General features: G+C 40.3%; 1 protein-coding gene across 2 annotated transcripts in view; it reads right to left on the reverse strand.

Annotated features, from left to right (window-relative positions):
• The window catches only part of LOC111975330 (adhesion G protein-coupled receptor D2), a 147866-nt gene that overhangs the window by 90053 nt on the left and 34282 nt on the right, over window positions 1-23531 (reverse strand). For both annotated transcript variants that reach the window (XM_024003550.3, XM_024003549.3), the window contains 10 exons: window positions 20235-20340; window positions 19781-19892; window positions 18873-18928; window positions 18544-18670; window positions 16347-16450; window positions 15081-15183; window positions 14739-14892; window positions 13684-13817; window positions 13054-13169; window positions 11514-11634 (listed from right to left, as the gene is read on the reverse strand). In XM_024003550.3, coding sequence (XP_023859318.1) covers window positions 11514-11634; window positions 13054-13169; window positions 13684-13817; window positions 14739-14892; window positions 15081-15183; window positions 16347-16450; window positions 18544-18670; window positions 18873-18928; window positions 19781-19892; window positions 20235-20340 — 1133 coding nt within the window. The remainder of the gene's footprint in view (window positions 1-11513; window positions 11635-13053; window positions 13170-13683; window positions 13818-14738; window positions 14893-15080; window positions 15184-16346; window positions 16451-18543; window positions 18671-18872; window positions 18929-19780; window positions 19893-20234; window positions 20341-23531) is intronic.

Consider the following 23531-nt stretch of genomic DNA (forward strand, 5'->3'; position numbering starts at 1 on the left):
ATAAATAGAATGGTCATTGTTCTGAATGTGTTATTTCAGTGTTGGAGTCGTCGGAGTGGTTCCTGACACTGCTAGGTGGGTGGTTGGCAGGGGGAGGGNGGGGGGGGTGTTGTGTTATTATAAAAAGGGTCATGAAGTCAGAGTCAGCTGATCATGTGTTTCGGGTCATGGGCTTGCACTATGGTTTGCTTTCATATGACATAGGCTATTACTAAATTGAGCTGGCAGGTAAATTCTTAAGCAAATAAATGCTAGTGGGCTTAATACAAGAAAGGGTATTTTTTGAGGTGGTGGTGTCGTGAGTAACGGCAGGAATTTAGAATTCTCTCTCCTTTTGACAGGAAGCATATCATTCTCCCCGGCTTATTTTCCCAGCAGCAGCGATATAGAGTCAGGTTTTTGGGTTTTCGCTCGGATGGCGTTTGGTTCAAAATGAGGCCCTTCTTTATTCTTAAATACCACACATTGCTCACTTATGCGCTGCTAGTCTATTGGACTTAAAAAATATATTTTTTATGGAATTAAGCCAAATGTCATTTTTCAATTGTCAATTGTATTTGTGAGACTTTGACAAGGGTTTTAAGGAGTTGATATTTTATTGCTAACGTTCATTTCTTTCCGTAAGAAGTTGTGGAAATGCTATATGAAATGTGTCAGTGTTCTCCTTAGACATAGTGTACAACACTCATCTACTTCCAAAGTTAAGTAACATGAAATGAGACATAAAAAATTAACAAGAACAAGTTTGAGGCAAATGCACAGAAAATATACTACCTAAAAAAAAGCACACTATGACCTAATTGCAAATGCCATCTTCTTAGGAATTCATAGTAAGAGACAACACTGACCTTGAAATCTTGTTTAACATTGTTTTGTGCCGGTAAATAAGAATTTGTTATTAACTGACTCGCCTGGATAAATAAAGAAGCAAGGAATTGACTTTTTCCTCCGTGCCCTTTACCCTGTCCTCTCAGGCACCCTGGATTTTTTGGGATTTATGAACACATTTATGAATACAGTTATGTGGACTGATATACGCATGCCCTGTTATTAATGTGCGTGTATGTATTTGACACTACAAGTTCCCTATTACCTGTTGCTACAAAGTGATACCCTAGTACCTGATGCTACATAGTGATACCCTATTACCTGTTGCTACAGAGTGTCTAATGAATGTATACCTATTCAACTATTTATAAATACTTTTTTTTTTTTTACTATAATTTGGACCCAGAACTACATATGTATCAATAGTTTATCAAATGCATTATTAATGGTTATTCATGAAAGCTATCATGAAGTGTTACCAAAGGTTTTAGTTTACCCTGAAAAAGTACAGTTGTGGGAAAACAGAAAATATTAGCATTATTAGCATTATTTAAGTTAGCATGTGATGCGAGATTTCTCCACACTGAGTAGGGGCTGTGTCTTTGAACTTTACAAAGGCACTGGATACCTAGGGGGATAGTGTTCCTGCCTGCTGCCGTCTCAAACAATTCAACATGAAAAACATTTCCCTGGTAATCTGACCATTACCAGGGAAATGCAAAACCCGGACGACGCTGGGCCAATTGTGCGCCGCTCTATGGGACTCCTAATCACGGCTGGTTGTGATACTGCCCGGAATCGAACCAGGTTGTCTGTAGTGATGCCTTTACCACTGAGATGCAGTGCTTTAGACCGCTGCGCCACTCGGGAGCGTGTGTGTGTGTGTGTTTTTTTATTTTACCTTTATTTAATAGATGTAGATCTAAGTTTATTAGACAATTACTTTAATATTCAGAAAGGATGTTTGCTAAAAAAAAATACATTATGACACCTTTCAGTTTTCTCAATGACATTCAATTCAGCATTGAAAAAAAGGCGCAAGTTAAAGTTTGTTCCACCTGAGCGAGTCTGACCACAAGTCAGAGACCACTATGATGACACACCAAAGGCATTTGATTAATCATTTTTGTCTTATTCTAATGCAGGCGTGTCAAACTCATTCCACGGCGGGCCGAGTGTCTGCGGGTTTTTGATTTTCAATTAAGACCTAGACAACCAGGTGAGTGAAGTTCCTTACTCATTTGTGACCTTAATTCATCAATTAAGGACACTCGGCCCTCTGTAGAATAGGTTTGACACATGTATTCTAATGCCCCTTAAGGGGAAAGTTATTCAAAAGTAACCAGTAACCAAAAGTAATCAGATTACGTTACTGGGTTAGGTAATCTAAACTTTTGGACCGGTAACTAGTAACTGTAACGGATCACATTTAGAAAGTAACCTACCCAACCCTGTGTGTGTGTCTACGCAGGGGAGACAGAGGAAAGGTGTGTGTGTGTGTGTGTGTGTGTGTGTGTGAGACACTGCCCCGGAGAGGCTGGAGAGTTCATGTGAGTTGACTGACTGGACAACTGCCTGGAAAGCTGGACTCCTGTTTTTGTTCCTTGTCGTGCGCTGGGATTTAAAATAACCAGTCTCCCCTTTGTCTGAGGTGGGAAACGGGGAGTTGACGGGAGTTGGACACACACACACAGAGAGAGAGAACATGACCCAGGCCCACTCCCAGGGCGCCCCCGATGGAGGTATCTTGGCATCCACACGAGTGAGCGTACGCATGGCCAAAAAATTCCGGGCGGATCGGGGATTGCTAGTGTGGGGGGGACTGAAGCATGACACACAGCTGCGACAGCTGAAAGGAGTGTAAACGGCCCCCTGATCTCCTCCTGGGCCACAACCACCATTAATCAGAGACAATCACCAGCCAGTGGACTGGGGGGGTCAACTCAATTGAATCCATTTGAATCCACTCAATTCAGAGACATGACACCAAATTCACTTCATGACTAGAAAATTATTAGAAATATCTTGTTTATGAGTTGTATTTCAAGTTCATGTCAAGGGCAGAAATCAGAGGATGACACAAAATTCAGTCCGTGACTAGAAAATCCTGAGCAATGGTTCATTGTGACTATGCATTTTGAGTTAATATCGGAAAAGTGGGCAGAATTTAAGACGGAACCTACCCCGATCCTGCACAAGTGTAACTCCTAGAGATACAGGCCCAGGGCCCACTGAGTAACAATGCCACAAGCAATGTCCAGTTCTTTCAGTAGGCATTCAGAGGCTTCATAAGCACTAAATATAATTAATAAGCAAAGTTAAACTACATAAGGGATGATAAAAACGTTCATTCCACCTGGTGCTTTGCCCAATGTGGCATTATGACCCTTCTGCCACACTTAATAGACTATATCATGACGTTTGCTTATGAATGATTTCTGAAAAATCATTATATGCCTTATAAAGGGTTTATAAAGCCTTAACACTTATTTAAAGTGTCAAGTCTCTTTCGACAGCCCTAAAGTCGGGCAGAAGGGAAAGTTATCATCCCTGCCTACAATTACCCCAGTCAAAGGCTTAGCTCAAAGGGCCTGTCAAAACAGCCACAATGAGTCAAACAATCAGTCAAAATAATGTCAAAACAACCCGTCAAGGGAAAACGTGAAAAAAGTCACATTCAATAAATAGAGAAACATTCTTGAAGTTTCGAGTTTTAGAGTTTTAGTTAGAACATCTTGAGTGTCTAAAAACGCTATGCTCTTATGACTATGTCTTTGGCCCAGGTAGACACTCTCTCACACACACAAAATAAAAAAAGTCCTTCCAAAAAGCCCAAAGCCCTGATTCCTGACTACTAAGACTGTGTTTATACAGACAGCCAATTCTGATATTTTTTCCACTAATTGGTCTTTTGACGAGTCACATCAGATCTTTTCACATCAGATCTTTTTCAGAGCTGATCTGATTGGACAAAAGACCAACTTGTTAAAAATGTATCAGAATTGGACTGCCTGTGTAAATGCAGTCATGTTGGCTAAAATTCATATTATTATTTTTAAATGTAATTTGTTCCATTGGCTTCTAAAATGCCATTTGGACAGCCAATGTGTATAGAACCAGTATTGATGAATTGATTGGGTGTCATCTTTGACTTAGCAACAATCATGTTATGGTAAAGCACAAATGATATTGATTCTTTCGACACCATATGGCTATTCAGAAACCTCATCATGAGAAATGACAATATATTATATATGACACCACATATTAAATTAAAATATAATTTTGACAGAACGCACAGGGAATACAACATATTTTAATCAGAAAAATAAGATGTTAGGTTTAGGAAATATCTATTATCTCAAATATCAGAAAGTAGCCTTTTTAAACATGCTAAAACTTAATTCGACAACGAATCAATTACGAATCAATCTCATAATTAGATGAGTTTATCAAATCTATTCCTTCAGCATTAAACATAATTTAAAAAGTAAACCGTTTCTGAAGTGCTGTTGAATGCGTTTGGAATTACATTTCTATCCAGAAACGGACTATTAATTTCAAAGGAAATGTAAATGCTATTGTCACCATCAGCAACTTCTAATTAAAAAGCTTGACAAGAAAGTGCACAAGTAAAAACAGTTACTGATTTCATCATATTTTCCCCACTATAATAGTAAGAACTTGAAGGACTGAAATTACACTGCCCTCTTGTGGTTCAAAACCAGACATTTTAAATGCCTTATAACCTCTGCTGCACAAAAACAAAACCTTAAAACACCAACAACTTTAAAAGCAACAACTATTCTTTAACTAATATTGTAGTTTCCTCTACACTTATTAACAATGAGCAAACTCACAAAGTTCCAACTTCCAAACCCCAGCCCATTTGTTTTCTCTCTCCCTTCCTCCCCTCTCTCTCTTGCTCCCACTGCACTCAAAAGTTATTGATAGTTAGAAGTTATGGGCTAATAATACGACGGACAATGCATGGCCAGGAGCCCATTATGCCCAGGTAATGGATAGCAGGGAGCTATTGAATGACATTGCACGGAGATTGGATGACGGAGGGTCGGCGATTTATGGCCAAGTGAAGCCCCCCCTCCATGCTATTTATTTCCAGCTTGATAAGAGAACAGATGAGGCATGGTGGTATTTATGGTCCACAAGTTCATAAAGACGGCCGGGAAGGAGTTAAAATCCTCTCATATTCTAGGGATATACACTACATGACCAAAAGTATGTGGACACCTGCTCACCAAACATCTCATTCTAAAATCTTTGGCATTAATATGGAGTTGGTCCCCCCTTTGCTGCTATAACAGCCTCCACCCTTCTCGGAAGTCTTTACACTAAATGTTGTAACATTGCTGCAGGGACTTGCTTCCATTCAGCCACAAGAGCATTAGTGAGGTCAGGAACGGATGTTAGGCGATTAGGCCTGGCTCGCAGTCAGCATTCCAATTCATCCCAAAGGTGTTCAATGGGGTTGAGGTCAGGGCTCTGTGCAGGCCAGTCAAGTTCTTCCACACCGATCTTGACAAACCATTTCTGTATGGACCTCGCTTTGTGCACAGGGGCATTGATATGCTGAAACAGGAAAGGGCCTTCCCCAAACCAACAAAGTTGGAAGCACAGAATCGTCTACAATGTCATTGTATGCTGTAGCATTAAGATTTCCCTTCACTGGAACTAAGGGGCCTAGCCCGAACCATGAAAAACAGCCCCAGACCATTATTCCTCCACCAAATGTTATCATTGGCACTCTGCATTCGGGCAGGTAGCGTTCTCCTGGCATCCACCAAACCCAGATTCGTCCGTCAGACTGCCAGATGGTGAAGCGTGACTCAACTCCAGAGAATGTGTTTCCACTGCTCCAGAGTCCAATGTTGGCAAACTTTACACCACTCCAGCTGACGCATGGCGATTTTACGCTTGTGTGCGGAAGCTCGGCCATGGAAACTAATTTCATGAAGCTCCCGACGAACAGTTCTTGTGCTGACATTGCTTCCAGAGGCAGTTTGGAACTTAGTCGTGAGTGTTGCAACCGATGACAGACGATTTTTACACGCTGCGTGATTCAGCACTCGGCAGTCCCATTTTGTGAGCTTGTGTGGCCTACCACTTCGCGACTGAGCCGTTGTTGCTCCTATACGTTTCCACTTCACAATAACGGCATTTACAGTTGACCAGGGCAGCTCTAGCAGGGCAGAAATTTGACTAACTGACTTGTTGGAAAGGTGGCATCCTATGACAGTGCCACGTCGAAAGTTACTGAGCTCTTCAGTAAGAACATTCTACTGCCAATGTTTGTCTATGGAGATTGCATGGCTGTGTGCTCGATTGTAGACACCTGTCAGCAACGGGTGTGGCTGAAATAGCCGAATCCACTAATTTGAAGGGGTGTCCACATACTTTTGTATATATAGTGTATGAGGGAGTTTGGTGGCCAATTGATACTTTTTTGTCTTTATGTGTAATTTGGTTATTGTAGGACTCTCCCACTACCTTAATTCAGATGAATGGGACATAATGAAATATCGATGAAACTATTCGATATACTGTATCACTCTAAAATGTAAAAGTAAATGTACAGTTAACCAATTTTGTCCCATGTTTCATGAGCTGAAATAAAATATCCTAGAAGTGTTCCACACGCACAAAAAGCTTATTTCTCTAACATGTTGTACACAAATGTGTTCACATCCCAGTTAGTGAGCATTTCTCCTTTACCAAGATAATCCATCCACCTGACAAGTGTGGCATATCAAGAAGCTGATTAAACAGCATGATCATTACACAGGTGAACCTTGTGCAGGGGTCAATAAAAGGCAACTTTAAAATGCACAGTTTTGTCACACTTCACAATGCCACATATGTCTCAAGTCTTGAGGAAGCTGTTGCCAGAGAACTGAATGTTCATTTCTCTACTATAAACCACCTCCAATGTCAATTTAGAGAATCAGTATGTCCAACCGGCCTCACAACCGCAGACCACGTGTATGGCGTTGTGTGGGCGAGCGGTTAGCTGATGTCAAAGTTGTGAATAGATTGCCCCATGGTGGCGGTGGGGTTATGGTATTATGGACAATGAACACAATTGCATTTTATCGATGGCAATTTTAATGCACAGAGATAACGTGATGAGATCCTCAGGCCCATTGTCGTGCCATTCATCCGCGGCTTTCACCTCATGTTTTAGCATGTCACAAGGATCTGTACACAATCCGTATAAGCTGAAAATGTCCCAGTTCTTCCATGGCCTGCATACTCACCAGACATGTCACCCATTGAGCATGTTTGGGATGCTCTGGATCGATGTCTACGACAGCGTGTTCCAGTTCCCACCAATATCCAACAACTTCGCACAGCCATTGAAGAGGAGTGGGACAACATTCCACAGGCCACAATCAACAGCCTGATCAACTCTATGCGAAGGAGCTGTGTCACGCTGCATGAGGCAAATGGTGGTTACACCAGATACTGACTGGTTTTCTGATCCCCGCGCCTTCCTTTTTTAAAGGTATCTATGACAACAGATGCATATCTTTATTCCCAGTCATGTGAAATCCATAGATTAGGGCGTAATTCATTTATTTAAATTGACTGATTTCCTTATATGAACTGATAAAATAAAATCTGAAATTGTGGCATGTTGCGTTTATGTTTTTGTTCAGTATATTATAATATATACCAAGGACCAATTACATGGTATAGTAAATACAATCGGAACCAATGGGTGCTTCCAAAAATTGAGCAAATTTAGAATCTACCAAACAATGTGCTGTTGCTCCTAATGCAAAACATCAAATGAGTCGAAAACAACGACAACAAAACTGACATATCAGGAAATGCTAGGGTATAAAACCACACAAAGATACACACATATATGCGCACATGCACACAAACACACACAAACGCACGCACACACTCCCAGATGTTGCAGTGAAAAAAGAACAAAAAAATGGTCTGTGAGCTAACCTTAATGAAATACAGTGAAGTTTTTGGTGTGGAAGAAAATGCATGATCGCGTTTGCTCGTTTGTTTATCACGGTCGGTTAATGTCTGTCAACAACAAAAAAAAGAAGAGAGAACAACAACACTGTAAATACTCAAACAATCTTGTCAAGCACCCAATAGGGGGGAGGAGTGCGATGAAAAAGGCTTGTCAACATTATCTGTTTTATTGATTTAACAGTAAAGGCAAGCAGCTTAAGCGTTACGTTGCTTTGGCCACCCCACTGAAAATACAATAGCCACAAATAAAAAAACGTCCTTAAAACGTCCCTTTTTATCACATGCCGGAATCACTTGAGGTTTTGCGTGCATTATTATGTATTTCCTGCATTTCATCATCTTTATGGGGGGGCCATTAGAATTTCATAATGTTCAAGTAGGTTTTTCCTCGCCAAGAAATCAATGTCATTTGAACGAGGATATACTGTAGTTAGATACATCTCCAGCAGAACTGGAGAGCAATATAGGCCTATGTTATGCATCAAGTAGTCTCACTGATGACACCAAATTAAAATGTATCACAAAAAGTGGGTGCAAAAAACGTGGAAGATACATCGAAAAACTTGCAAAAACAAGATAAATGGTTTGGCTCCCAAGAATTTGCTCCAAAGCCTGAGCCTTGCTTGCATTATGAGAGAGAGAGAGAGCTATGCAAGAGAGAAGAGAGGAAAGGGGGCACCACATGGGCCTGGAAATCATCAGGAAAACAGATGAATCCATTTTAAATTGTACACAGGGGACGTCTATTTTCTTCATGTTCCAGTGGAAAAGACCGGGCCGAAAAGACTCTCAGTACAATTAGAAGATCACAGAAAGCACTCAGGATGTTTCCTCTGCACTGGGCCTAGTGCTGAGAACCGTCTCTGTGACTCACCGAAATTGTGTTGACTTCCGTCCCCTCGCCCATCAAACAAATGCGATACTTCCTAAAAGACTAAAAACAGAGCGATGGCGACAATCGAATCAAAGACTCAACTCTAGCCTCGGATTCCAAACAGCTTACATCAATAGCTGGCATTCCAGCTGGATACGCAAATTCCCAACAAAGCAATTAATACTTTCAAAAATGCTTTCTATATGTATGATACTTCTTGTTTCACCGGATGTCCACCCTCTGAAGTCGTAATTCTTTGATAAGAATTCAAAGCATACGGAGAAAATATCTAGTATATAGTGATCTATGACATTTTCAGCTTTAACAGTCCCAAAATACTGAACAATATACTTGAAAGACATACTTGAGGAATTATGCAATGCATGAGTGACACTCTAGTTGAAGAGCAATAATCGAATAAGTGATTAGGCTTGTATACCGAATAACAAGGTATATCTAATAAGGGACAACACGCTGAATACCAGGTCACGGTTAGCAACGGGGGACTAGTTTTCTGCATAGCAGGGGTGGTCTGGCCCTATTCTCTAGAGTCAAAGCCTTTAAAGCAGGGACGATTACGGAATTCAGGAGCAGCTGGCTATTATAGGGCCCCAATCGCCACACCAACTGACACGGAGTGCCCCGTCACTTCATTAATTCCTCCTCAGGCGAGGGTTGTTGACCAGTCTGACCCCACACAATAAGCAGTCATTTGAAAAATGTATATATTCCCATTTGGATGGCCATTTCATTTATTTAGTTTCATTTCATTATTTAGCATTGATAGAAGTTGTTCAAAAGGTACTCACTCACACTGTCACATAAAAAAATCTTTACTTGACTGGTGAATTATAAAAAGGTGCAGGTTAGTGCTATTTATTGCCGTATTTAAGATTGACACGATAAACATGGGCTGGGACTTTTGGTGCGATAAATACAGACAGTGATTATGTGTAGGATGATTTTCTCAATGCATGATGACCGCTAACATCAAATCTAAACCGCAAACATGCCTATTTTAATATTACACAGGCAGTTAAAAACACTGTCCTGACCAGAAAGTTGTGCATTTGTTACCTGTACCTGAGCAATTCAACTGTATATGTTATMTTTGTAATGCTCCAATTATGTCACGAATATAGACATAAAAATATTATAATTACTCTGCTATGCGATCACGTGAATAATACGATGTTAAAGGAGTCATGTTGCATGTTAGTGAGGTACGGAAGCTTGAAGGACTCGAATTCATTTCTTCATTCAGTTTGCTCTATTGCTTATAGCAGGGCTCAGAGGAAAAACTATGAGGAAAAGTTGTTTCTATGGCTCTACTTTACTGTTAAAGTGGAAGCCGTCCATCAAAGCTATGTTACTCCACCCCAACTACTAAGATAGCCTGCATTAATTATTGTTATGATAAAAAATGTAATTAGATGTGGGAGAAACATAACTATTTATAGTTAGAAAGAGAGAGGGCTTTCTTAATGATCTGACTCGGGCTAAATCTCTATTGATTTCTTGTTAAATATACGGCTCAATTAAAGATACAACTGATTAAAGATGACTACAAATTGCCAAGCAGGATGTGAGTAGTGTGAGTACTGCACACCAGGGTAGACCGCATTCTGAGCATTACATTATTCTCCCTCTCTCTGTCCTATTTTCACAGGCAAGCAAGATAATTAAGTTACACTGGAATTAATGTTTTCATGTGAAAACCGATATTTCTCAAGTCGATGTTAATTATGGGTCGGAAGTAAAATGTAGGCTAACTCCTGGGTACACTGCTGAGATAAAACATAAGAAAATACGTATTCATGGTTTCAGAATGTTGTATGTGTCATATTTATGAAATGTAATGAGAAAAATACCTTATTTCACTGTTAAAAAAAATATTTGATTTACATGACTACTGAATCCAATATCAAAAACATGATACGATGTGGTAAATTTGACTGAAATTATGTAAATTGTTCACTGTAAATAAAATACGTTTTTATATGTTTTTTTATAGCTGAAAAAAAAAAAGTTAACATTAACACAATTGACAATCAAGATGCCATCCTGTAAATTCTGTAGTAGCTCATGAAACCATTTTGTAACTTTCACTGAAAAACAGAAGCACCTGTTTAACACAAGCAGAGTGCTACTCATTTCCTGTCAAAGTCAACCTTGTCTACAACAAACACAAACTGAAACCTTGAGAGTTTGTTGCTCTCTTTCAGAGTCAGAATAAGAGAATCACGAGAATGCATAATAGTAAAATGCTTTCYGATAAAAAAAATAAAAAACGATGGGGGTGTTTTTTATGGTAAAATGAGAGTCCCTAAAAAAAAAACGTATTTGCCACAAATACTGATTGTGTCCCCTTTTTAATCTCTGAGCTTGGTTCTAATACAGCACCCCATTCACTCACAGCAAAACCAGAGGCCTTTCAAAGACCAACGGTCTCAACTGAAACTTGAGCCACTTCAATCTCTATTGGTGGTTAGTGGTCTTGCAATCCTTGTTAATTCTCCAATCAACATCTACAAATCAGTATGTCCCTCTACTGGGTAGGCCTCCATTGAAATAGGCCTATAGCGAATAATCTACACATCCAAATACGGTCATACGTGTATAACACCGAACTGAGGGAGAGGAAGAGAGAGAAAGAGGACACCAGAAAGACAAAGAATGAATGAAAGAGTGAGAGGAAGAGAGAGAACACAAAGAGACAGAATGGGTGAAAAAAATAAGAACAACAGAAAGAATGATACGTTTTTTTAGATAAGTGAAAGTATGTGGCCAGTACCTGCAGTGAATTGAGAAAGATGAAGATGTAGGCCATGACTATGGAGAAGGGCACCAGGACGCCACAGAGCCAGGTCAGGCCCAGGATTGGCAGTAGCACCAGCACCGCTTTCACTGCAGCCCTGAGAGAAAGCAACCACAAGCCAATCGACACAAATTGAAGGACTGGGCACCATGCTAGTAGACAGTTTCCCCATTACCCACCCTATCCAGGCACCTCACACTGAAACTCCCCGTCCATTCTGGATCGGATCAGTGCGCAACGCTATGGGCTTGGTTGGACGTGGTTGGCTCCCTACTAGGCCAAATAGGGCAGGTTGGCAGGAGGGTCGACCCAAGCACAACAGGGGCGGCTGGTTAGTCTCATATTGTGACAATTTCCACACTAAATCGCTCCCTAATTCTGTTTAGGATGAAATTACCTTCCAGTTCAGGTGACCGCTAAACCGCACCAGCTGTGGGGCTGGCGAGGGCTCTAGTTTATTCAGCGGAGGAATGTGTTTAAGTTTCCACTCTGGCTGCCATCGGGCTGGCCCGGCTGACGCTCAACACCAACATTGATATTCCTCCTCCACAGAGTTGTTATTGTGACCAGCGCAGCTGAGTTGCAGGAAAAACATTTACACGTTGAAATGATTTCCACTGATAGATTGTAAACAGCACTTCAGTGAATGAATAATTCCACTCAAATTTCACACACTGTATCCTATACAAAGGGAAAAGGAAACAACAAAGGGAAATACCAACACACCATACACTTTACTCTACCTCACCTCTTGCAGTGTAGTTCAAATCTTGCAAACGCAGTTAAAACACTGAGTATATCAAACATTAGGAACACCGTGCTAATATTGAGTTGCACCCCCGCCCCTTTTGCCCTCAGAACAGCCTCAATTCGTCAGGGAATTGGACTCTACAAGGTGTTGAAAGCGTTCCACAGGGATACTGGTCCATTTTGACTCCAATGCTTCCCACAATTGTGTCAAGTTGGCTGGATGTCCTTGTTTTTGATACACACGGGAAACTGTTGAGCGCCTTGAACCTACTACCATACCCCGTTCAAAGGCCCTTACATCTTTTGTCTTGCCCATTCACCTTCTGAATGGCACACATACACAATCCATGTTTCAATTGTCTCCTCCCCTTTATCTACACTGATTGAAGTGTATTTAACAAGTGACATCAATAAGGGATTATAGCTTTCACCTGGATTCACCTGGTCAGTCCATGTCATGGAAAGAGCAGATGTCCATAATGTTTTGTAAGACAAAAAAAATGCAGTGAGGCATCATATACATAGAGTTATTTGCATAAGAGATTATAATGCCCCATACATGCTTATAACAAGTAATAAAGTATTATACCTGCTGGCTTTATGCACAATGTTAAAAACTAATTCTAACCAGATTACAAAACCAACCTCAAACCATGGAACTTCTGCAAAGACATAGAACAACTACATTAGTATTATCTACCACCTAGTAGTAGTCCATTCCAGTGGCAGTGACTGTAATGAAAGTACGCCCCTGTGTGGCGCATACCTGATCTGCTCGTAGGCCTGCTCCACAGGACTAATATCCATTGCCAGCATGACGGACCTCCTCTTGGCTGTGGAGATGGTGATGACCACCACCCGCATCAGAACCATGATGTTCACCTGATGAGAGGACACACATACACTGTCGGTTAGACAGAGACATACAATATATTCACATACATTTCGACAGTGTAAATGCAGTACATAATTGGTTAGAATGTGCAAGTCATGTGAGAGGTCACTGTTTGTATTCAGAAGGCCTACTGTATCTAAGACATTGTTTTGTCATCTGTTAGAATTAAATTTGTCAAATTTTGGGGGGGGTAATAATTAGGGCTGGCAAACGATAAAAACATTCAACATTAAACATCGCGTTAACTCAGTGCTGGCAAAGTGAGCTATAATTCAAGATTTTTCATGACCACTTCTTGATTTTGTCTAATGTAACGGTTAGCAAAATTAGGTCAATTGAGAAAGAATAATTTATTTAACCTTAATGTCAACTTGTTTTTACATGCCATTGTAGATTTTAGCTGCATAGATTATGTATTTGGGATGTTTTCGGTGTATTTTCAATGCTTTCAGACATTGCAATGCGAGCAAAAAAAATGTGCGTGTGTACACGTGTTCTCACCATAATTATGAAAATGACAGGGCCTGCGAAGCCCCAGATGACCCCGTTCTGCACACTGAGCCAACAGTGGCCATCAGCAGAGTACTTCCCTGASGCAGAGGCCAGGGTGATGGTGACTATCAGCACTGGCAGACCTGGTAGAGAGGGAGGGAATGAGAGTTGGGCAAGAAAGATCAGTTCTTCCTGTGTGTGTGTGTGTATTTTCTGTATGTGTGTGTTTGTGTATGTACAGTCAGGTACACAAAATAAATAATACAAATACTGAGCTATATTGTATGCTAAAACAAATGGGAAATTATATTATTTTAAACTATTACAATTGCTCAGAGAAAGATATTTTGTTTAACAAGTAAAATCTCAAACGATGGGGGTCAAAATTATTTGCACCCGTTTTTAATACTCCTGCACCCTCCCCTTGCGAGGATAATGGCACAGACTTTTTCATGAGATTGGAGAACAAGTTGGGAGGGATCTTAGACTATTCCTCCATACAGAATCTTTCCAGATCCTTGATATCCTTCGTCTGCACTTATGGACTGCCCTCTTCAATTCAAGGACATTTTAGCCAAACACCTGGTTGCCTCTGCCAGGAGGCTGACAGAAGGCCACAAGTGGATTTTCCAGCAAGACAATAACCCCAAGTATTAATCAAAATCCACAAGGAAATGGTTAATTTACCACAAAATCAACATTCAGTCTCCGGACTTGAACCCCATTGAAAACCTGTGGTTTGAACTGAAGAGGGCAGTCCATAACAGCAGATGAAGGATAGGAAGAATCTGGAAAGAAATATATATTTCTCAGAGAAATTGTGTTAGTATAAAATAATATAATTTCCCCATACAATATAGCTCAGTATTTGTATAATTTATTTTATACAGTCTTTTTTGCTCATATTTATCAAGGGTACCAATAATTATGGACCTGACTGTACAGTATATGTACAGTGTATGTGTACAGTATGTCTGCTGGGGAGAATGGGATATGGAAAAGACATTGTTGCTCAATGGACGAATAAGAGTAATCTTCTTCTCTCTTGTTCTTCTGTGTCATACCCCAGCCAATGAGGTAGTAGTACTTCATGTGTTGGTCCTCGCTCAGGTTGACCGCCACCACTTTGCTCCAGAGAAGCAGTCCTTCCACCAGCATCCAGCTGAAGGCAGCCATGAAGAAAAGGTGCAACAGGGCCGCCACCAGGGTGCAGGCCACCTGACAGGGTCAAGGGTCAGATAAACAACACGGCAGACCAATACGCTTTGTAAGAGGATACGTCACAAAATGTGGAGCCACCCTATCCGTTTCAGAGGTAGCGGTTTCCTAGCAAAGAGAGGTGCCGTAGCTAACTGACTGTAACGTTAATTATTTTGCACCACAGTTAGCCAAGATGGTTAGCCTACCTTGTTGTTGACAGCTGAGCCACTGCAGAGAAGGACTATCTGGGCACAGGTTAGCGCAATGAACAGGTTCCTGTGGATAGACGTCCTATCCGATTTGGGAATGCTGGACAGAATCAAAAGATTTAGTGTTGAAAACATTTATATTATAACAGGACGGCATAACAATAAAACCCCAATCAACTATCTTTGCAATAATTACACATTTCACATGTATACTTTCAAAATGTCTGAGAAAGAAAGTAATAGCAGCAATAGAATGGCTTTAAAGGCTCACTCTGTGATTTCTCCAACCACATCCACAGCTTTATAGCAAACCAAGTGTGGGTCTGTCATTTTGTTGTTATTCAAATGAAGTAGGGGCGAATAACCAGCCATCTCTTGTTTTCATCTGTGTGCCATCGGGTGTGTCTGGGATGATTTAGGTGTGACTGGCTCATAAATCTCCTTGTCTAGTCGCCTATTCCCGCTATTCCCAACAATAGCCGATTGACCAATCGGCTATTCCAAATCCCATGCTGATTTGGATCTACATTGATGAGTTAATTTGCTGCCCTTTAATGCCACCATAAACCTTCAGTGTGTGCTCACACACAGACACTACTAATAACTCGATTAGCACTGTTAAATACTTCTAAAGCAAAGCATCAGTGATGACTAGGCAGGATTCCGACCATAGAAATATAATTACTAGAAGGGACAAAGTCCTTGAGATCATGACAATTTTACTTGAAACAAATGACATTGACTTGAATGGGAAATCCCATTCTAGTAATTGTATCTATATGATTCCAATGGTATGTTGTTGGCTGGTTTGACCAGGGTTGGGGTCGATTCCATTTCAATTCAGACAACTCTTCATTGGAAATAATGAGAAATGTCTTCAATGAATCTCCTGAATTTAATAAATTCAAATGGAGTTAGAAGCCCGAACTCTGGATGTGGCAACTTACTGTTGAGAAGTTCTGCTGTTAAGTCAGGTTTAATTGTGAATGTAGCTACTGATGGATTGCTTTTAAAGGGGCTTGCTTACAATGTTTGTTTTCTCTTACTGTCTTTAAGTAAATGTTGTTTGCTTTTGCATGGCTAAAATATCATAATCCAGTGAGTGCTGACTAAGAAATGGGCCATGCTGGCTTTGGAGGATGAAGCTAAGTTAGAGACCCAATGTCTCCAATGAGGCCATGTTGGCTCAAATTCTTCCCAGTTTCACAGTGGTGGTGTTTTTTCTAAAGTAGCAGCTAGGCGACTGGCTAATAAAACACTCACTCCAGCACGGTGAACAGCATCAAGGTCACCACCAGCGCGCACAGAGAGGCCCCAGAGCCGATAAACGTCAGCTTCGTCAAAATATCCTCCTCCTCCTGAGTCCACTGGGGAGAGAAAGGGAGAAAAGCACACACACGCATACACACAGTAGGACAAGCCAGTCAAAACACAGTCAACACACAAATCTTGTTATCATCCACTGAGTACTGATCACTAGGAACGAGTCTATATTATAGCTGATTAACTCCTACATGGCCTGAGGCCTATGGTTCTCCATACTAACAGTGACATCTACTGGGCAATGTGGCACAATACGAGTTTGCAACAGTCTGATGGCAATAAGTGCAAGTGACTGACGTTAGATGAGCTTGATTTGAGGAATACTTGACACAACAAATAATACCCTACTAAGCAGAGCAGAGCTGAACTACGCTGGCCTGGCTACAAATCCACCAGTTGCTGGAGTTGTGCGTGCATGCATGCGTGTGTGTGCATGTGTACAAAATTCTTTGATGAGATATCAGAACTGAAACATAACACTACCACAAAGTGTGCAAAGCTCTCATCAAGGAAAAGGGTGGCTACCTTGAAGAATCTCAAATATAAAATATGTTTTGATTTGTTTAACAGTTTTTTGTTTACTACATGATTCCATATGTGTTATTTCATAGTTTTTACGTATTCACTATTATTCTACAATGTAGAAAATAGTAAAAATAAAGAAAAACCCTTGAATGAGTAGGTGTGTCCAAACTTTTGACTGATACTGTAGTGTATGTTGTTGCTTTGACAAAGTCTTTCTGAAGATTATTATTTATACTGAACAAAAATATAAATGCAACACGCAACAATTTCAAAGATTTTCCAGAGTTACGGTTCATATATTGAAATCAGTCCATTTAAATAAATAAATTAGTGCCCAATCTATGGATTTCACATGACTGGGCAGGGGTGCAGCCATGGTTGGGCATAGGTCCACCCACTTGGCAGCCAGGCCCACCCACTGGGGAGCCAGGCCCAGCCAATCAGAATTCGTTTTTCCCCACAAAAGGGCTTTATTACAGAGAGAAATACTCCTCAGCACCTCCTCTCCACCCACCCTCAGACGATTCCACAAGTGAAGAAGCCGGATATGGAGGTCCTGGGCTGGCGTGGCTACACGTGGTTTGTGGTTTTGAGGCCGCTTGGACGTACAGCCAAATTCCCTAACACTACGTTGGAGGCAGTTTATGATATTAAAATGAACATTCAAATATCTGGCAACAGCTCTGGTGGACATTCCTGCAGTCAGCATGCCAATTGCACGCTCTCTCAAAACTTCTAACATCTGTGGCCTTTTAATTGTACCCAGCACAAGGTGCAACTGTGTAATGATCATGCTGTTTAACCAGCTTCTTGATATACCACACCTGTCAGGTGGATGGATTATTTTGGCAAAGGAGAAATGCTCACTAACAAGGATATAAACAAAATTTGAGAGAACATTTTTAGAGAAATAAGCTTTCTTGTACGTATGAAACATTTCTGGGATTTTTTATTTCAGCTCATGAAACATGGGACCAACACTTTACATGTTACGTTTATATTTTTGTTCAGTGTATTTGATGTGATTAGGGATTAATTTCAAGAGAACAAAAAAAAGTCAACCCTGTTACATAAACTGAACTGAAACTGTTCCTTTTAAAATATATTTTTTCTAAAGAAACATTGAACATCTAGTAGTCAAATCACAGTGTAAAAGCAGGTGAGCTGGTTCTACTCTTTTTGACAGTTTTCTGGTGTTTTGTGGTGGAAAACTGAGTGGGTTGAGCRTAACACATCAACCCTATTACCCATAGATCGACAGGCTAGAAATGTTTTAACAATAACAAAARTAATGTGAAGCTTGCATTCAATTGCCCTTCCCTGATTCACACAACAAGCTTCCATTCTGCCTGTCAAAAGGGGATTTATGGCTGATTTAAGATGAAATCGTCAACACTGTTACGGTCAATATTGTTACGGTCAACCCTGTTACTTTATTTGGCAGTTACGAACTATTCTTTTTCTTTTATTAACCTCTTGAGATGGTAAAACATGTTTTTTATAAAGTTGAACGTACTCTTATTGACAGAATGTTAAAATATTTTTTTTTTCCTCACCAAGTTACACTACTCAAATGGCATGTAATTGGTGGAACAACCATGCTATTCATTACCTTGGACTCCATGTAATTCATCAGGACGGCGAAGTTGGTGGTGTGGTTACAATAGCAGGAAGTGACATCAGAGCTCGTGTGAGTCACCCTGCAACCTTCGCTGGACCAGCCGTTGGAATTCCCAATCCTGTGGCACAAAAACCCAGAAATCAATGACACAAACACGCACGCACGCACGCACGCACGCACGCACGCACGCACGCACGCACACACACACACATACATACATACATACATACAAACACTACGCAACGTTATGTTATGACTTATCGCTACTGACATGTACTCTAGGGACGTCTGATTTAGCTGCACTGTGTGGTCATACTTACATTAGGGTGAAATTCCAAAACACGCAAACAGGCGTGACTCGCTGCGAATACTCCACCTAGAACAAGAAACAGATGTTTCTCACCCTCTTTCTCTCTCAGTCTCTCTCCTCGCACCCTTCGACAGGACGCGCCAAAAGCAACACGGAATCGGGCCAGGGAACTTACTAGAAAGACCTGGGCCAACTCTTTACTTTGTGAATAGATGTCAAATCAAAGACACGTACTGTATTGTAGAGTTTCTATAACAACGTTATGTTTCCCTCAACCATTACTTCACCCTGTTCCCAACCACCTCCAACCACTGTAAAAATGACCATGATTGGTTTGAATTGCACCATTTGTTAGTGAAACCCAAAGATTCTGGGGTTCTTGAGAATCTGGCAACCCCGCCTAAGAAAAACTGTAGGAGGAGAACCACCCACTAGACACAATATATACACATCAACGTTACACCACACACCCATACTTAAGCTCTTACAAAATTGGAACATATTGTACGGATTGGAATTCGTTACATCCTAAGAATTGCAGGAAATATTTATTTTTTTGCAGGACATAACATTTCACACTACTGAGCCGAACCAAGCCAAGCCGCACTGGCTGGCCTGGTTACTCATCACCATAGTTGCTGGAGCAGAGCTGGAAAGGACAATGTGAAATGAAAATATCCAAGCCAGTAAGTACTCTATGGTTCAGGTTGGCCCTATAGTGTGAATCAGCATGCAGGCAGTAGTCTAGTGTGTAGCAGTGGGCTTTATCCCCTTCATATATAGTAATGTCTATGTCCCAAATGGCACCCTATTCCCTATAGAGCAGTACTTTTGACATGGGCACATAGGACTATAAAGGTAATAGGGTGCACTATAAAATAAATAGGGTGCCATTTGGGATACAGACATTGATCTTACCACGTGCGAGGAGGACAAAGTATAGTGGATGGCCACTGGGATGTTCTGGGCCTTGGAGGGGTCTCGAACCGTGGCTGAGATGACTGCAGTGGCCAGGCGACCAGGGTGGACACTGCGGGGAGCAATAATAGAGTAGATGTTACCTTTAGGCCTTTCCTTTCATGTGAGCTTGTTGGCAACCAAAATCAGATCTTATCCGATTAAGATCAGACTACCTGAAGTGTAAAGTGTAAACATTTTATACATTTTTCTAGTAGATAAAGATTGTATTCAGATATGATCCAATAATGTATTCCCTTTGTATTCTCCATACTGTATGTAGGTGTAGCATTTTAATTCCCCAAAAGATCTGGAGGATCTGAAAAGTTGACCATAATTATGTCAAAGCATGGTCATTCATTGTATTGGATGACATTCTCTACTATGTCAAATTGAAGGTGTAAGGAAACCAGACCCTGTGTTTTCACTCTGGTCTTCTGGAGAAGTGTCCTGCTCCATCCTAGACTGGATCTCCATGAGATGGCTGTAGTACGTATGGATGAACATCACTTCCTTGTGACCTGCCAAACAAAATGGGTGATAAAATAAATGTCATCATAAAATACAACACTGATAACACTGATGCGAGTGTTAGTTAAATKAGTCTCCCGCTATTCCCGTTCAAACCGGAAGACCAGTGAAAAAAAAATCTGACATGATTATACCACTATAAATGGAGAAATATACACATTAATCTAACGATTTCTTGTTGTATTTGTCGCAATTTAACCAACTCAAAGTGCTCTCGAAGTCACCACACTATTTCGTTGATGTAGCCTAGTTTTAACAGGCCTTTGAAGCATTGTTGTCCGACTAGTAAAATATTATGGGGTTAATACGGTCTAGTGAAAATTACATTAGCTGTAGCCTAGCTTTGACTGAAYGATGCAGCTTGGTCCTTTTCTCTCTCCTTGTTCATTGCTATCAGGAGAATTTGGGAAGGTTGTGGCTGTTTTTACTTTGCTTACTGTGGTGATTTTGTCAGAGGGAACATATTTGATTTTCCGCTAATCAAAGAGATAAGCTGTAGCGGATAGCACCATGGATAGCACTACGGTTGATCAATTGCCCCCAAATCTAAACCCGCCGCGAAACATGTGCCATTCTAAGGTAGGCTATATTTTACATAAAAGCTAACAATTTACTTATTACCATTAATTATCATTCGTTAGCATAAAAATCTATGGTAGGCCTTTTCTAGCAATAAAGTATATGATCATCTCTGAAGGTTTTGTTTTAAAAAATGTATTTAGTCACAGCATAAAATAAATGAAATGTGAGCTCTTGGATATATAAACATTGACTATATAATAAAATTCAATAAACAAGTGAAGACCCAGCCATTATTCTTTTCCATTCTGACTTTTATTCAGGACAGAAAAACGAACATTTTCATAAAACTTGCTTCTTCAATTTGAGGTTTTTGCGTTATTTTTCAACATGAAAAACAGACTTGGTCAGAAACAGAGTAAGCCTAACTATGTGTAAGTAGGCCCAACTGTAATTATAGCTGACTGATTCTCAAGACCAGCCAAACATACGCAGAATAACATTCTACACACAAACTTGGACTATAGGCGACGTAAAATAACCTGGTAGCCCTACCCTGTAGCAAACAAACAAACAAAACAATTTGCATAGGATATAGGCCGCACCTGTTCAACTAAAAAGTGTTCTGCTGAAGTGGGCTCTCAAAAAGCACAGACTGAGAAAGCACTCTCGGCCTCCTCAGAGGTGGCCTAGATTGTGGCGATCGTGACCGGTTGATTGTTGGTTCAAACAGGCTAAATTTCTTGACTGGATTTTCAGCGGCTCGGTTTTGCATGCGGCCTCGTTGGCATTCATTTTTGTCACGCTTTGCCACACAGACGGCATTTTTTTTATTAATAAAAGAAGGTAGACCTATGAGAAGGGTTTAATTGCGTCTCACAATTCGGAGCGTTACTGCATGTGGTCATTCCTATATCTGCAGGAACCCCTCTTTATACTTGTCACGAGAATTTTCAATCCCAATGATGATAACAATCACTATAGCTTTGACCAATTAATAAGAATTTGGCAAAGACTCAGATTCTGCAAAAGGTTCGTTGTAGTTTATTCATGAGAGCTCTAAAAATCCTATAATGCGCATAGCCTTTTATATAACTCCTACAAGCGCCTACAAGTCTACAAGCGCATCTGTTCCTCCCTGGGTGGAGGAACTTTATCTCCTGTCCTTGGTCTCACAGTACCAAAACATGTCTGTTGTCAGTTCCTCTTTATCACACACAAACATAATGTTCCCACTGTCTCACAATATTCTAGTATTATGTCTAAACACATTGTCTAAGCTTCTGTAACTATTACGGTGAAATACTTTAGTCATTACTCTTAATGTCATTCAGATTCTCTTATTATTACTTTAAACATGTAAATTCCCTTATCAATACTTCTATTGGTCCATTTTTAACTTCTCTAGGATAGGGGGCAGCATTTTCACGTTTGGATGAAAAGCATACCCAAATTCAACTAAGATATGAATGGTGTTAGTAGTAGATTTGGATAGAAAACACTCTGAAGTTTCTAAAACTGTTTGAATCATGTCTGTGAGTATAACAGAACTTATTTAGCAGGCGAAACCCTGAGGACAAACCATTCAGATAATTATTTTTTTGAGGTCACTCTCTTTTCAATGGATTTTCATTGGGAATACAGATTTCTAATTGACCTGCTTGCAGTTCCTACCGCTTCCACTGGATGTCAACAGTCTTTAGAAATTAGTTGAGGGTCTTTCCTTTGTGTAATGAAGAAGTACGGCCATTTTGAATCAGGGTCACTTAAAGTGTCCTGTTAGATAGAGGCGCGTGACCAGAAAGCATGCTACAGATTGTTTTAATCCTGTATTGAACACAGATCATCCCGTCGTCAATTTTATCGATTATTTACGTWAAAAAATACCTAAAGTTGTATTACAAAAGTAGTTTGAAATGTTTTGGCAAAGTTTACAGGTAACTTTTGAGATATTTTGTWGTCATGTTTCACGAGTTGGRACCGGKGTTTTTCTGGATCAAACKCGCCAAATAAATKGACATTTTGGATATATATCGACGGAATTAATCGAACAAAAGGACCATTTGTGATGTTTATGGGACATATTGGAGTGCCAACAACAGAAGCTCGTCAAAGGTAARGCATGAATTATATTTTTATTCCTGCGTTTTGTGTCGCGCCTGCAGGGTTGAAATATGCTTATCTCTCTTTGTTTACAATGGTGCTAACTCAGATAATAGCATCGTTTGCTTTCGCCGAAAAGCCTATTTGAATTCTGACACGTTGGCTGGATTCACAACCAGTGTAGCTTCAATTTGGTATCTTTCATGTGTGATTTAATGAAAGTTTGATTTTTATAGTAATTAATTTGAATTTGGCGCTCTGCATTTTCTCTGGCTTTTTGCCAAGTGAGACAGATTTTTGGATATAAATATGAACTTTACTGAACAAAACAAAACATACATGTATTGTGTAACATGAAGTCCTATGAGTGTCATCTGATGAAGATCATCAAAGGTTAGTGATTCATTTTATCTATATTTCTGCTTTTTGTTACTCCTCTCTTTGGCTGRAAAAATGGCTGTGTTTTTCTGTGGCTATGTACTGACCTAACATAATCGTTTGGTGTGCTTTCGCCGTAAATCCTTTTTGAAATCAGACATGTTGGCTGGATTCACAACAA

This window comes from Salvelinus sp. IW2-2015, linkage group LG16 (assembly GCF_002910315.2).
Source record: "Salvelinus sp. IW2-2015 linkage group LG16, ASM291031v2, whole genome shotgun sequence".
Taxonomy (NCBI): domain Eukaryota; kingdom Metazoa; phylum Chordata; class Actinopteri; order Salmoniformes; family Salmonidae; genus Salvelinus; species Salvelinus sp. IW2-2015.